The sequence below is a fragment of the Puma concolor genome, chromosome E2 (genome assembly GCF_028749965.1).
Source record: "Puma concolor isolate L17-30 chromosome E2, mPumCon1.1.hap2, whole genome shotgun sequence".
Lineage (NCBI taxonomy): Eukaryota > Metazoa > Chordata > Mammalia > Carnivora > Felidae > Puma > Puma concolor.
Genome location: NC_141681.1, coordinates 12,620,147 through 12,634,422, shown reverse-complemented (window position 1 = coordinate 12,634,422; position 14,276 = coordinate 12,620,147). Strand labels below are relative to the sequence as shown.

The following is a 14,276-nucleotide window of genomic DNA, read 5'->3' as shown; positions in this document are numbered from 1 at the left end:
GCCCGCAGCTGTGGCCCCAGCCATGGCTGCTTGGTCTTCCCTAGTGCGAGTAAAACGGGAGAATCCGCCCTTCCTTCGTAAAAGTGACAGGTCTCTGCAAGCCTCATTCACCCCTCCACCTCCCGCTGTAGCCTCAGAGCAAAACCCTCCTCCTGCCTCCATCCTCCTCATGGTGTCACCTCGGACAAGTCCCTTCAGTTTTGTGTTCTGCCCGTCAAACTTCACAGACTGTAAACTCCAGTATCACGCAGATTCATTATTTTTTTATTTCTGTGGGTGGGACCTTTACTGTCAGGGCAGGTGATGGGAGTATGTGGGCTCCAGGGAGGATGGGGCAGAGAGAGGCTAGAGGGAGACCACAAGATAAGAGGCATCTTGTCTGATTTCTTGCTGAAAGAAACAAGCAATATAAATGCCAACAGCTCTGATAGAGTGTGGTGGTGGGACCTGGGGGCAACAAGTCTGGGGTGTGGGGGGGAGGGGCTGGACTTGAGGGGCCAGCTCACCGCAGCGCCCCCTCTACTCCCAGGTAGGGCCGGGACCCCCTTGTCAGCTGTTGGATGATGCATCCAAAAGGAAAAGAGACTTAGGAAGAAAGCACTCCAGTAGCAGCCGAGTGGTCTGAACTTATTCGCGGTGCCCACAGGAAGCGTGGACACAGTTTTGCTTTCCGTGAAGCGTGCACCCGACGGGAACCCAGCTCCTAAGGAGGGCTCGAAGGAAAAGCAAGAAGCAAGAAGAAAGAAGCATGGAGTTTCGGGGACTCAGTCCATTCCTACTACGGAGGAAGACTCCCCAACTCCGGTCCCCTCCACTAGCAGCCTGGGCGCTGCGTGACCGGCTCCCTCCCTCGCCGCCACAGCCTGGGGGGCCTGCGCTAAGGTCGGGGGTGCGCCGCGGTGGACGACGCCCAGCTGAAGCTGCTAGTGCCGAGCGGCTGCACCAGGTCCACGGAGAGGTCGCGCTGCTCGGCCTCGGAGGCCACGGCCCGGTAGCCCAGCAGCTGCAGCGCGCCGGCGCACAGCTCCTGCACGCGGCGGATCTTGGCGAAGGGCAGCGCGTGGCGCCAGGCCTGGGAGACGTTGAGCGCGTTCCTGGATGAGGTCTTGAAGGCCTCGCGGCGGGCGCCGGGCCCGGACCCGTGCGTGCTGTTGTGGATCCAGGCCTCGAGCTGCGGCGTGAGGCTCAGGCCCGCGAAGTCGTAGAGCTCGCGGATCTCGGGCAGAGGCGCCCGCGCCAGATCCTCAAAGCGCACCAGGCGGTAGCGGCCGCGCAGGAAGGGCGGCGGCTTGCGGGTGGCGGCCTCGGCGATGCGCACGTGGCTGCGACACACCTCGCGCACCACGCGCAGGCCGGGGTCGGACTCCACCCAGGTGCCATTGGTGCCCAGCACGATGCCGTTGTCGCGCGCCAGCGCCTTGGCCGTCTGCTCGCGGGAGCGCAGCACGGCCCGCGGGTCCCGCACCAGGTGCACGATGCGCAGGTTGAGCGCTGGGTCGTTGAGCAGCGGGTAGAGCACCTGCAGGTTGAAGAAGCGCACCTCCTTGAGCACCACGTGGCTGTAGGAGCGGCAGGCCTCCTGCGCCACGCCGAAGGGCCGCCGCCCGCACAGCGGCTTGCACACCGTGTCGCTGCTGATGGCGCCGCGCGGGAAGGCGGTGCAGGCCGGCGGCGAGCACAGCGCGCGGCTCACCGCGAACTGGAAGAGGTCCGACAGGTTGCGGCGCCACGGCAGGTAGGCGTCGAACACGTCCATGTCGCACAGGAAGACGGAGCGCACCAGGTCGCGCACGGCCATGTGCAGCGCCGGCGCGCTGCCCTGCGACAGGGTGGTCCACACGTGCCACGCGGGCTCCATCAGGTAGAAGACGTCGGGGTGCTGGCTGAAGAGCTGGCCCACGAAAGACGAGCCCGAGCGCCACGAGGACAGCACCAGCACGTGCACCCGCTCTTTGCCGCCCACCGGGGACGGCGGCCTGGGCCAGGAGACCAGGAAAAGCAGGATGGCGGTCTGCGCCAGCAGGAGCACGGTCACGGCCGTGCTGGAGATGCGCGGCAGCCACATGCCGCCGGCCGGGGGCCTGCGGGAGGAGAGTGCAGCCGTTGGGGACCGCGGCCCGCTAGCCGCGCCGCAGCCCAACTCCCGCCCGGTGCTTGCAGAGAGCGGACCCCGGGTCTGGACCCCCCGACCTGTGGGGGGCTCCCTGGACTACAGCCGTCTCGTTGGGCGCTCCCCCGGCAACAGGACTTTAAGACATCAGCCATGATCTAGACCCTGCAGAGCAAAGGCCAGTTGCAGACTACTGCGGGAAATGTATGTTGGTCCTTACTTCCTCCCCTCCCCTGCCTTTCTCTCCCTCTCTCTCTCTGCCTTACTCCTCTTTCTTTCTTCCCTTCTTTCTTCCTTCCCCCTCCCTCCTTCCCTCCCTCCCTCCTTCTTTCTTTCTCTCTTTCTTTCCCTCTCTCTCTCTCTCTTTTTTAAAAACAGAATCTCCACCTTTTGCTTAAGAATTCCTTTTTGGGGGACAATTTTAGGTTATTTAGCTAAACAGCTTGATGAGTCATTTGGCTCCCTCCCCAGGTTCAGCCACTTCTAGCCTGTGATCTCGGACAAAACACTTAATCTGCCTGTGACTCAGTTTACCCATCTGTAAAAAGGGGATTGATACTGGCACTGGAGTAATGGAATGAGCATGGGGGCAGGGCATGTAGCAAATCCCATAACATGCAACTTGCACTTTCCACACAGTGCGCGGTCTGTGTTGTTTGACTTCTTTTAAACACGCAGCTACAGCTTTTGTTATTAAAAGTAAACAAATAAATGACAGAGACAAAGAACACCAACTGTTGCCACCTGCAGGGAGTAGAGTGCTGCGGGATGCTGGGACTCCAGAGGGAAGGTACCCTTCTGGAGCTGCGTGAATGTGCAGAAGAAAGCAGTTGAGGGGGAGGTGGGACAGAACCGGGGAAGGAGGAGGTGACAGCAGTCAGGCCCCTGGCCACAGTTTGCCTCCACGCTGAGGTTACTCACGGTAGTCCAGGGCCGCTGGGAGAGCTGCCCACCTCAATCACAAATCCATGGAAGACGTCCACGGGTTCTTCAGGGCCTGAGGAAGCAGGAGGGAGGCTGGGTCAGCGTCTCACCGGAGGAGATAACCCGGCACAGGGGGAGGGTTTTGCCTTCCCTTACTGACCGAAAGGTCCCTGCAGGTGGGAACAGAGCTGCCCAGCCCCCGCCTGGAGCTGGGCACAGACCAGGGGCAGGGTACATTTTTCCGAATGGGTGCGAACGGGTGGTCTCTCCTGCTGGATGGAGAAGGGAGGGCTGGCACTGAGCCCTCTGGTGCCACTTAGCAGCTAGGAGACCTGGGGCAGATGACTTCTGCACCCAGATGAGACACCCTGAGGTCACCTACATTTGGAATCCCGGCATCTCCCAAGCCCACCTCTACTCCCCAGCCACTCCTGGGTCCTGTGGTGGATCTTAAGAATGTCACTCTTGTCCCGCACAGCGGAAGGAACCCTGAGCCAAGCTCGCACAGCCCGAGGTCTCAAAGATGAGCTGCTTTGGAAGGAGGAGCCTGGAAGTCTCCTCCTTGCTTCCACAGTATTTGCTCCCCACTAAGCCACCCCACCCCCCAGCCATATCACCACCGGGAGAAGCTGGGTCTAAATCGTGAGCTGATCCCACTTATCCAGAGGCTGCAGGAGTGGGTGGAGGACACCCAACGGACCTGACACCTGCTGACTCCGACGCTGTCTCCCGAGTCCCGGACCCTACGCTCACTCCCGGAACATAAGGAGAGCAGCCGCCTTCCTGCTCTGCACGTGTTATCTCCTCTCCTCAGAGATGTGCTTCTCCACGAGAACAGGGCACAGGAGAGGAAGGGAACTCAACTTGCATTTGCTGACATACGAGTGCTAGATGCTGTTTTGACTCAATGGCCCCTTTGGTAGACATTGTGATCTCAACTTCTTAGGTGAAGGACCCAAGGCTTGGAGAGATAGTAGGGGAAGGGGGACCCCGACCCAGGACTTCCATCTCTAAGCTCCTGGCATTTTCTGATCCCAAGCAGCTGGCCTCTCCCATATCCTGGGGGATCCCTGCAGAGCAAAGGACCCTGAGGTCTGGCCCAAACACAGCTGCCCTGGCCAGCCCAGCCCTTTTCTGGCTAGGGAGGGTCTCAACCACAGGCCGATGTACTCCAAGGAAACCAGACATTTTCTTAAGTGACTCACACAATACCGGAGCTGATATCTGATCTTATTACTGGAACTCGAGAACTAGGAAGGGGACTGACACACCCTACCCCATGCGGGAGCCCAGGGAAGACCAGGTCCTGTGGGAGATTTCCTGATAAGGAGCCTTGTGTATAGCACACCCAGTCACCTCAGGGTTCAAAGTTAAGAACGGGTCCGAAAGGTACCAGGACAAGGACTTAATTTTTCATGAGTGAATTGCATCCTCCCAACACTCCTGCAAGGTAGAAATTACCTCTTTTTTTTTTTTTTTAATGTTTTAATTTCTTTTTGAGAGATTGAGAGTGTGTGAGCAGGGGAGGGGCAGAGAGGGAGAGGGAGACAGAATCGCCACCTATGCCGTGTATTTCATCGTGTCATTCCCCTGTGCAGCAACCTTCAGCTTTCCAGACTCACTTCCCATATTTCCGACCCAGCATCCTATAGGTCAGGTGACCTGGAAGCAACACTCCATGTTCCTCTCTTCTCTGCTGCGAGTGCCCATCCCCACTTCCTCTGAAGACACCTCACCTGTGCCTCTCTCAAGCCAGGTACCACTCTGCCCTGAGTGACACTTTGCCCCCGCCTCCTTGCCACTGTGTTTTTTCACGACTGTCTGTTCCCAGGCATCAGTGTGGACGAGTGCACTAGACAGAGTTTCTTTGGGTCCACTCAATACTTGTTCCTCCTTATTCTGCTAACAGCCTCTAGATTTTTCTCTGGGGAGCCACCCCTCACTCACAAAGTGCACGTGGTTTGCGTGGAGCCGACCGCCCACCTCCCAGTTCGTAGGGAGTCATGTGTACCAAGCCTGGTTCATCTGTATATTCCACACGTCATCCCCCGACCAAGCGACAGGCTTAGGAATGGACATTTTCTCCAAGTCCAATCCCAACACAGAAGAGAAGTGAGCAGAGAAAAAAAAAAGTCTGAGCCGTGAGCACCTGGATCCAGCTGGGCGAGATTCACCCTTGGACTTCTCAGTGGGGGAAAATACCCCCTTTTTTAGCCAAGCCAATGCGAGTTCGATTTCTGCCATTTACAACCAAGCATTTTGACTGGAAAGTGGGTCCTGTTGGTGGGGTAGGGTGTGGTGGGGTGTGGGCCGAACCCTCAGGAAGCCTGGACAGAGCTTTTGGAGGCCCGTCATGCCGTGTTTCTTGATGAGGTGCTAAGTACCTGAGCATGTTTGATTTGTGGAAAGTCATTAAGCTGTATTTAAAAACAATTTTTTTAATGTTTACTAATTTTTGAGAGACAGAAAGAGTGTGAGCAGAGGAGGGGCAGAGAGAGAGGGAGACACAGAATCTGAAGCAGGCTCCAGGCTCTGCGTTGTCAGCACAGAGCCCGATGCGGGGCTCAAACTCAGACCATAAGATCATGACCTGAGCTGAAGCCGGACGCTTAACCGACTGAGCCTCCCAGGCACCCCATCAAGCTGTACTTTTATGCTCTTTTCTGTATGTATGTTATATTTCATTAAGAAGTTCAGAATCCCGACTGAATAAGGCAGTAAGTGTCATGTCAGGGAATGTCCCAAAGACTAAAGAGTAGATGATATTAATAAAGATTTGCCTAACTTAAGTCAGACACTCTATGATCCAAATCCAAAGGGAGGAACTCCCCCACGTGTCCCACATTTCTTCCTGCTGAGCGTTTATTTTTAAGTTTAATTATTTATTTTGAGAGTGAGAGCACAAGCAGAGGAGGGGCAGAGAAAGAGAGAGAGAGAGAGAGAGAGAGGGTCCCAAGCAGGCTCTGCAGTGCCCTCCTGAGCATTTTAAAGTGGCAGTATCTTCAGAGGTGCCTGGGTGGCTCAGTCGATTAAGTGTCCGACTTCGGCTCAGGTCATGATCTCACGGTCTGTGAGTTTGAGCTCTGCGTCGGGCTCTGTGCTGACAGCTCAGAGCCTGGAGCCTGCTTCGGATTCTGTGTGTGTGTGTGTGTGTGTGTGCGTGTCTGTCCCTCCCCCGCTCATGCTCTGTCTCTCTCTCTCTCTCAAAAATAAATAAACATTAAAAAAAAATTTTTAAGTGACAGTATCTTCTAAATATCCCTGACTGTTTCTTGGCCTGGGAGACACAGGAAGGAGCTATTGTTCTACCTGACTTGCCAAGGGGAAACCTGAGGGCAGGACGGTGTGCCACAGGAGGGGGCTGACCTGGAGCCCAGGAATCCAGCTCTCTGGGAAACCCTCACCTGCACCCCAGCTCTGCGTGCCCTTGACTCCGCAGCATGTCCTGTCATCAGCCCTTCCCAGCCCTGGCAACGCATCTAAGGGAGTGAAATGTAATACTAAGTACAAATCCAGGGCTCAGCTTTCTCTCAGTTTGGCATCAGCTGGAGGCCATCCCTGTTCAGGAATCCCAAAGGCTACAGAAAACAGATCCCAGATGAGGGATCAGCGGACTCTTGGCATCAAGGGCCACCCGTGGGGGGCAAGCCAGCTCTAATGGAGCCCGGGGCATCTGTTACAAAGAAGGCTGAAAAGGAGGGAAAAAGAGAAAAAAAAAAGCGGGGGGGGGGGAGGCAAGGGAGAAAAGGAGAGAGAGGAGGAAGATGAATGTTTACAGTGGGCTGGAAACACGGAGCACCCGTAAATGCCATCCATTGAGGGCTTCCTATGTGCCAAGAGTTTTGCGCCCATCTTCTGATTTAATCCTTACAACAAACCTCATGCAGTGGACCTGATACCCCGCCCTGTTTTACAGATCAGGGAAGTGAAGTTTAGAAAGGTTAAGAAATTTGCCTAAAGGACCCACACAGCAGCGGAGTCAGAATTTAAGTCCTCACCACCTAACTTTAGAGCTCTTAACTACATAACTTCGAGTGGAAAAACCACAAGTACCAACACATACGAGGATGGTAAAAATACACCAGTATGGGGCGCCTGGGTGGCTCAGTCGGTCAAGCGGCCGACTTCGGCTCAGGTCATGATCTCGCGGTCCGTGAGTTCGAGCCCCGCGTTGGGCTCTGTGCTGACAGCTCAGAGCCTGGAGCCTGTTTCAGACTCTGTGTCTCCCTCTCTCTGACCCTCCCCCTTTCATGCTCTGTCTCCCTCTGTCTCAAAAATAAATAAACATTAAAAAAAATTAAAAAAAAAATACACCAGTATCAAAGGACTTCATCAAGAAAATGAAAGGACAGCCCCGGATGGGAGAAAATACTCGCAAATCATATGTATGGGAGCCAGATTATATAAAGAGCCCTTACAACTCAGTAACAGAAGACACAGAAGCCAACATAAAAATGGGCAAAAGATTTGAGTAGACATTTCTCCAAAGATATACAAATTACCTACAAGCGCATGAAAAGATGCTTGATATTTTTAGTCGCTTGGGAAATGGCAATCAGAACTACAATGAGATATCACTCCCCATCCACTAGGATGGCTAGAACCAAAAAGGTAGATCAGCAGCGTTAGTGAGAAGGTGGGGAAACCGGAAGCCGTGGACACCGCTGGGGGGTGCAAAGTGGTACAGGTGTTGCAGGAAACAGGCAGTTCCTCGAGAGGTTGAACACAGGGTTACCACGTGGTGCAGAGACGCCACTCTAAAATACATATATATCCAGGGGTGCCTGGGTGGCTCAGGTGGTTGAGCATCTGAGTATTTCGACTCAGGTCACGATCTCATGGTTTGTGGGATCGAGCCCTGCATCAGTGAGGAGCCCGCTTGGGACTCTCAATCTCTCTCTCTCTCTCTGTCCTTCCCCTGCTTGCAATGTCTCTCCAAAAATAAATAATAAACATTTAAATAAAATAAAATATGTATCCAAGAAGACTGAAAACACATGTCCACACAAAAATGTGCTCATCACCTTTCATAGCAGCATTATTCATAATGGCCCCAAAGTAGAAACATCCCAAATACCTATCAACTGATAAATGGATAAACAAAATGTGTGGTACATCTATACACAGCTTCCCTTGGTGAATGTGGAAGTTGGGGCATCAACCTCTACACAGTCGAAAATCCATGTGCAACTTTTTTTAAGTAGTGTTACACCCAGCAAGGACCCCAACATGGGGCTTGAACTCACAAGCCCGAGATCAAGACCACAGCTGACATCAAGAGCCGGATGCTTAACCAACTGAGCCACCCAGGCGCCACCCCCCCCCCACCCCCATGTGTAACTTCTGGCTCCCGGAAAACTTAGCTACAAACAACCTACTGCTGACTGGAAGCCTTAACACGAACAGTCACCTATTTTGCATATTATATGCATTAAAGTAAGCTAGAGAAAAGAAAATGCTACTGAGAAAATCTTAAGGAAGAGAAATACATTTATACTACCACAGTGTGTTTACTGAAAAAAATCTGCATGTAAGTGGACTCACACAGTTTAAACCCACGTTCAAGAGTCAACTGTAATTGAGTGTTATCTGGCAATAAAAAGGAATAAAGTTTTTTTTTTTTTAACGTTTATTTATTTTTGAGAGAGAGACACACACAGAGTGTGAGTGGGGGAGGAGCAGGGAGAGAGGGAGGCACAGAATCCTAAGCAGGATCCAGGCTCTGAACAGCCAGCACAGAACCAGACGTGGGGGCTGAAACCTATGAACCATGAGATCATGACCCGAGCCGAACTGGGACACTTAACCGATTGAGCCACCCGGGCACCCCAGGAATGAAATATTGATACATGCGACAACATGGATAAACCCCGAGGTGATTAACACACAACATGTGTATACTGTTGCATCAGTGAATTGTGCACCGTAAAAGGGTGAACTTTAGGGTACGTGAATTGTATCTCAATAGAGCTTTTATTAAAAAAATACACAAAAATGCATAGAAAGAAAGTTGGAACAATGTGTGCTGAATAGTAGTTACCCTTCTATGGCCAGATAGCAAGTAATTTTTTTCTTGTTAGTGCTTTTGCTGCGTTTTCCAGGTGGTCTACGACAGACTTGTATTACTTTGGTAATCGTAAACTAATAAACTTGGTTAAAGGAGGCATGGGCACGGGTGGAGCTTGCCTGCTCCAGCTTTCGCTGCAGGACGGTGAGTGCGGCAGATCAGTCCCCTGGCTGACCTGAGTACCAGCTGGCCAGAGTAGGACAGGGGCAAGGACGGAGAACTACCTCCCAGAGGCTGCAAGGAGTGAAGATCCCTAAGCCCACCCTCAGCCTCAGGGCTGTGGACTGGGTCAGGCTGTGGCAGGAGACATTCCTGGCCCCAAGCCCTGGCCACATCTGCTCTCTGCCAGCCCTAATGAGCAGCTTCGTGGCATCAGCCAGAGGCAAGGAAGCTGGAGTCACACAGCCCAGATGCTGCTGGAGGAAACAGGTTTGCCGGCAGGAATCTATTGGGAAATGAAATCAAATTGTCTGGGAAAGGAGCCTCAAGTCCCCCTGGCTCAGAGCCACCCCAGGGGGCATTTCAGAGCAGATGAGCAGGTAACACATAACACCTTTCTCTGGCTCTGAACTTTGGGGATCCTCAAAATGCATTTTGCGCTGGACCTAATCATAGAACCTTACAGCTGGGGAGACCTGAAGTCTGGGGACTCCCACCTCTTTTCTGAAATAACTCATGCAGGGGAGGGGGGTAGGGAATGCACCTTGAGAACATTCTCCTGTGTTCCCCCAGGTGTTGACAGAGCCCTCTTATTACAGGGATAATCTGGAAAGTTCTCTGGCTTATTTTTTTAACATTTTATTTTAATTGATTTGTTATTTTTGAAAAGCAAATCATTCTTAGAATTCAATCACATAAGAAAAAAAAAAAAGGAAAGGGCTGTTTTAGAAGAAAACTACTCAAAACATGGAATAGCCAAATGCAGTGTGTAAATGTTGTTTGGATTCTGATTCAAAAAAGCCAAGTGCAAGAAGATATCTTTGAGGCAATGAGGGAAATTTCACCTTGCCTGAGTATTAGGCGATACTGAGAAATCACCGTTAGTGCTACTATCACTGTGCAGAATACTCTTGTTCATGCATTTCTGTACCTGTGTCCCCTTACTAGACCAGAAGCAGGATTCTGTCTCATGACAGGGAGCAGTGCTGGAACAGTGGCTGATGAACTCCATTTGATCATTTACTGGGTGACCTTGGACAAGATACTTAATCTCTCTGTGCCTATTGTTGTTGTTGAATCTGTAAGATGGGGGAATTCACCTGGCTGGTTCAGTGGGTAGAGCATGCGACTTGATCTCAGGGTCATGAGTTCAAGCCCCATGTTGGGCCTAGAGCTTACTTTAAAAGGTTTTTGTTTATTTTGTTTTAGAGAGAGAGAGAGAGAGCGAGCAAGCAAGAGAGCATGCATGAGCGGGGGAGAGTGACAGAGGCGGAGAGAGAGAAAATGAGAATCTTAAGCAGGCTCCATGCTGGGCTCTAGCCCATAACCCTGGGATCATGACCTGAGCCAAAATCAAGAATCTGATGCTCAACCGGCTGAACCATCCAGACACCCCTAGAGCTCATTTAAAAAAAGAAAAAAAATGGGAGTGCCGGGTGGCTCAGAGAGTTAAGTATCCAACTTTGGCTCAGGTCATGATCTCACAGTTCTTGAGTTTGAGCCCTACATCTGGGCTCTGTGCTGACAGCTCAGATCCTGGAGCCTGCTTGAGATTCTGTGTCTCCCTCTTTTTGTGCCCCTCCCCAGCTCGCGCTCCATCTCTCTGTCTCTCTCAAAAATAAATTAAGCATTAAAAAAGCAAAACTCAGGGAGCCTGGGTGGCTCAGTAGCTTAAGCATCCAACTTCGGCTCAGGTCATGATCTCATGAGTTTGTGAGTTCAAGCGCAGCAACGGGGGTCTGTGGGGACAGCTCGGAGCCTGGAGCCTGCTTCAGATTCTGTGTCTCCCTCTCTCTCTGCCTCTCCCCCACTTGCATATTCTCTCTCTCTCTCTCTCTCTCAAGAATAAATAAACATTAACATTTTTTTAAATAAAATAAAAATGGGGGAAATAATATAACCCAAGTCAGGGCTCGATGTGAAAAGTGAATGAGTTAATATTTATAAAGAACTTAGAACAAGGTCTGTCACACAGTACACTAGTATTTGCTCAGCAATCTTCCAAATCCTGGGTGACAACTATATTCTATGAATCCGAGCGAAAGCCTTTTCATAAGGAAAACTCAAGGACAACAGCCTGATCTGGTTCAGGTGACCCTGGGAACAGAACGTAGCAAGCCCAGGCAGGGTCAGAACATGTACTGCAAAACAACGGTGAATAGTGGCTACAAGACTGGCTTCTGAAAGCGGGACTGGGTTCAAATTCTGCCTCTGCACCAGTGAGGTGTGTGACTTGGGGCAGGGCACTCCTAACGTCTGGGCGCTTCCTCCTCTGGCTCCTTTGCAAAGGACACCGCGACAGCCCCTACCACACGCGATGGAAAGGAGTCAATGGAACTGTAGAGCCCTCGACACAGCCAACCCTTAGCGGGCTGAAGCAGCCACACACTATTCTCATTACCTCTGGTACTTGGCAACTCACTCTGGGCCTCAGGGAAGCCAAGTCCTTTCTGCTCTCTAGGCCTCAGTCTTCCCATCCTCATGCCTCCGGCGCAAGAGGGTACAGAAAAGAGAGTTAACATTGGCCGGGCACCTCCGCTGAGGCCAAGATCCAGCAGCCCCAACAGAGGCCGCCCGGCTCCAAGGTCAGCTGCATATGGTTCTCAATTCACTCACCAAGCTGCTTTTTCTCAAAAGAGTTCCGTGGAAAAAGCTTTCTGGATTAAAGCCCTTGGCAACTCCCGTTTTAAGAGATTAGGGATCCCCAGTAGCGATCTCCGGTGCAGTTGAAGCCCCGGGAAGACACCGTGAAACCAGCGCCTGGGGCTGCAATGCCCTCTCCACCTTCGGTTAGAACCACCACCCTCAGCTCTTCTCCCCAGACCCGACTCCTCGGCTGCAAGATCAATGCCCCGGTTTGGGGGCATCCTGCGTGGAGACAGGCCGAACCAACGTACCCCGAAGCTGGCGTCCCTGCCCGAGCTGGCGCGGCGGGAGGCGGACACCTCTCTCCTGAGGCTCGGCACGGGCTCCTTGACCTCGCCTCTTCCCAGTTCCAGTCCACGGCCGGCTGTGTCTTCACCGGGAGACTCCTCGGGAGCTGATGTGCCCCGCAGGCTCCCAAGGCTCTTAAGGGGCACGCAGTGACCCCGGGGAGAAGGCTCCGAGAGGCATGGGCGCGGGGGCAGCAGATGCCTCGATATTGGAGGCACCTGGCGAGCTCAGGCGGGGGGAAGCTGGAAACGGGGCAGGCGTGTCCTGGAAACGGAGAGGCGTCGTAAGAACGGGGGGTGTGCGTGCGGGGCAGTCGTGGGGCAACGACAAGACGCGGACTGGGGCGCCCCTGCCCGGAGCCCCCCACCCGTGCCGGGCGCCGCGCCCCCCGCGCCCTGCGCCCCGCGCCGCCAGTGCAGCCGCCCGCTGCCCGAGAAGAGCGCGCACAATGAGGCGCTTTCAGACGTGGCTGCGGTCCCGGAGCCGGCGGGCGGGAGCCGGGGCGGGAGGGACGGAAGGAAGGAAGGAGCCGGTTGGCCCCCGGCTCCCACTACCCTCCCCACCTCGGGGGAGGGGCAGCTGCCCGGGGGCGGGGGCGGGGGCGGGCGCGGGAGGGCGGGGTGAGGGCGGGCGCAGGTGGGCCCCGGGGGCAGCGGGAGGATGTCAAAGGGCGCTGGCGCTCACCCCCTCACCCGACTAGCTGACCGAAAGAGTTGTCTCCCGCTCCGGTCGCGGAGAGCGAAGCCTCCGGGGAGCACAAAAGGCCCTGGCGAGGGAAATCAAATCGTAATCTTGCCCCCCCCCCCGCCCCCCGCTCTCTGTGGCATCCTCGAAGCGAAGTGACTTGGAATCCAAGCCGCTTTCCCAAGCCCCCAGCCTCAGACCTAAGTAAGCCAAGTCCAAGGCATCCTGATGCCGAGCGGACAGCGCAGCCTCCCCAGCCAGTAGCCCAGCTGGGAGGGGCCGAGACGCCAGGTGGCCCTCAGGACCTAAGCCCAGAGCTGGCTGCCCCCTCCTCCCGTCCCTTCCCTGTTCTAGTCTCATCCCAGAGGCACAGGCTTGGTAGCAAGTCCGGGTAAATACAAGATAAATTTCAAAAAGTAAAGCATTCCGTCCCCCTTCCCCGCCCAGATAACAACAGAGTCCAGGCATCTGAAAAAAAATTCTGACCTCCTACAATCCGTGCTGGGATCTAAAAGAAGTCTCTGCTGCTGGGAGTATAAATTAGTGCATTCTTTCCAGGATGCGGTTTGGCAAGATGAATTTAAATCCTTAAGAACGGCCATAAGCTTTCTGAATTAGTAATTCCTTTCTAGCATCTAACTTAAGGAAATAAACTGGCAAGAAGGATTTATACACAAGGTTCAGAGAAGTGTTGTTTATGATAATGAAAAAATTAGAAAGACTACAAAAGATTAGAAAGATGTGTGCCAGAATGCCAATCGTGGTAACTTCTACATTTACAGACAACTTATTTTCTTTAGGTTTCTGTAATTTTACATTTTCCCCAATAGGCATTTAGAACTTCTCTGGTCAGAAAGAAACAAGACGTCTTTTAAAAAGCACGAACATGAAGAGAAAGAAAAAAAGACAGAGAACTGCCTTATTAATCTTCCATGATGGGACCTAAGCAGGGCCTTAGGGAGCCTCACCTGGTTCAAACAGAAACTGGAAAATCATTTACCAAAATTAGAGATCTCCGCCCCCCCCTCGCCACACCCCACATATTGAGTAATTGTCTCAAACCTTGACTTAGCTGTGAGTTACAGCTCAGTTGATAAAATCCTGTATATTTCTCACCTTTCCCCTCTTCCAACTACACTGTGTCATTCCCCTTCGGAAGCTACCAACATCTGATCCGTAAATAATTTGATATTCACCAGACACAGTTGTAATTTTCCAGCCTGTGGGTTTCCACATGCCATGTGGATTCCACCAAAAACTCACATTTACTTGGGGCAGGACCAGGGGATGTTGCCAAAGAGCTAACAAAAGCTCCAAGGTCTTTGGGCAGAGCCCTGGCAACGGAAGGCTGCCGGTGAGTAACTCGGAGAAGTGTGCGCAACCTCTGCCCTCCCCATC

The 14,276-nt window shown here is 53.1% G+C and overlaps 1 protein-coding gene across 2 annotated transcripts; it reads right to left on the bottom strand.

The window, feature by feature from the left end:
• Positions 1-243: 243 nt before the first annotated feature.
• LOC112857477 (carbohydrate sulfotransferase 6) lies at positions 244-14,186 on the bottom strand. Of its 2 annotated transcripts, none has more exons than XM_086688876.1 (4): positions 13,941-14,186; positions 12,158-12,458; positions 3,032-3,107; positions 244-2,081 (listed from the first exon to the last, which is right to left on the bottom strand). In XM_086688876.1, the coding sequence occupies exon 4, from the start codon at positions 2,063-2,065 to the stop codon at positions 878-880; it is 1,188 nt and encodes a 395-aa protein (XP_086545002.1). In that variant the 5' UTR covers positions 2,066-2,081; positions 3,032-3,107; positions 12,158-12,458; positions 13,941-14,186; the 3' UTR covers positions 244-877. The 2 variants fall into 2 exon arrangements, with proteins under 2 accessions (XP_086545002.1, XP_086545003.1); XM_086688877.1 differs by lacking the exon at positions 13,941-14,186 and adding an exon at positions 12,887-12,973.
• Positions 14,187-14,276: the final 90 nt, after the last annotated feature.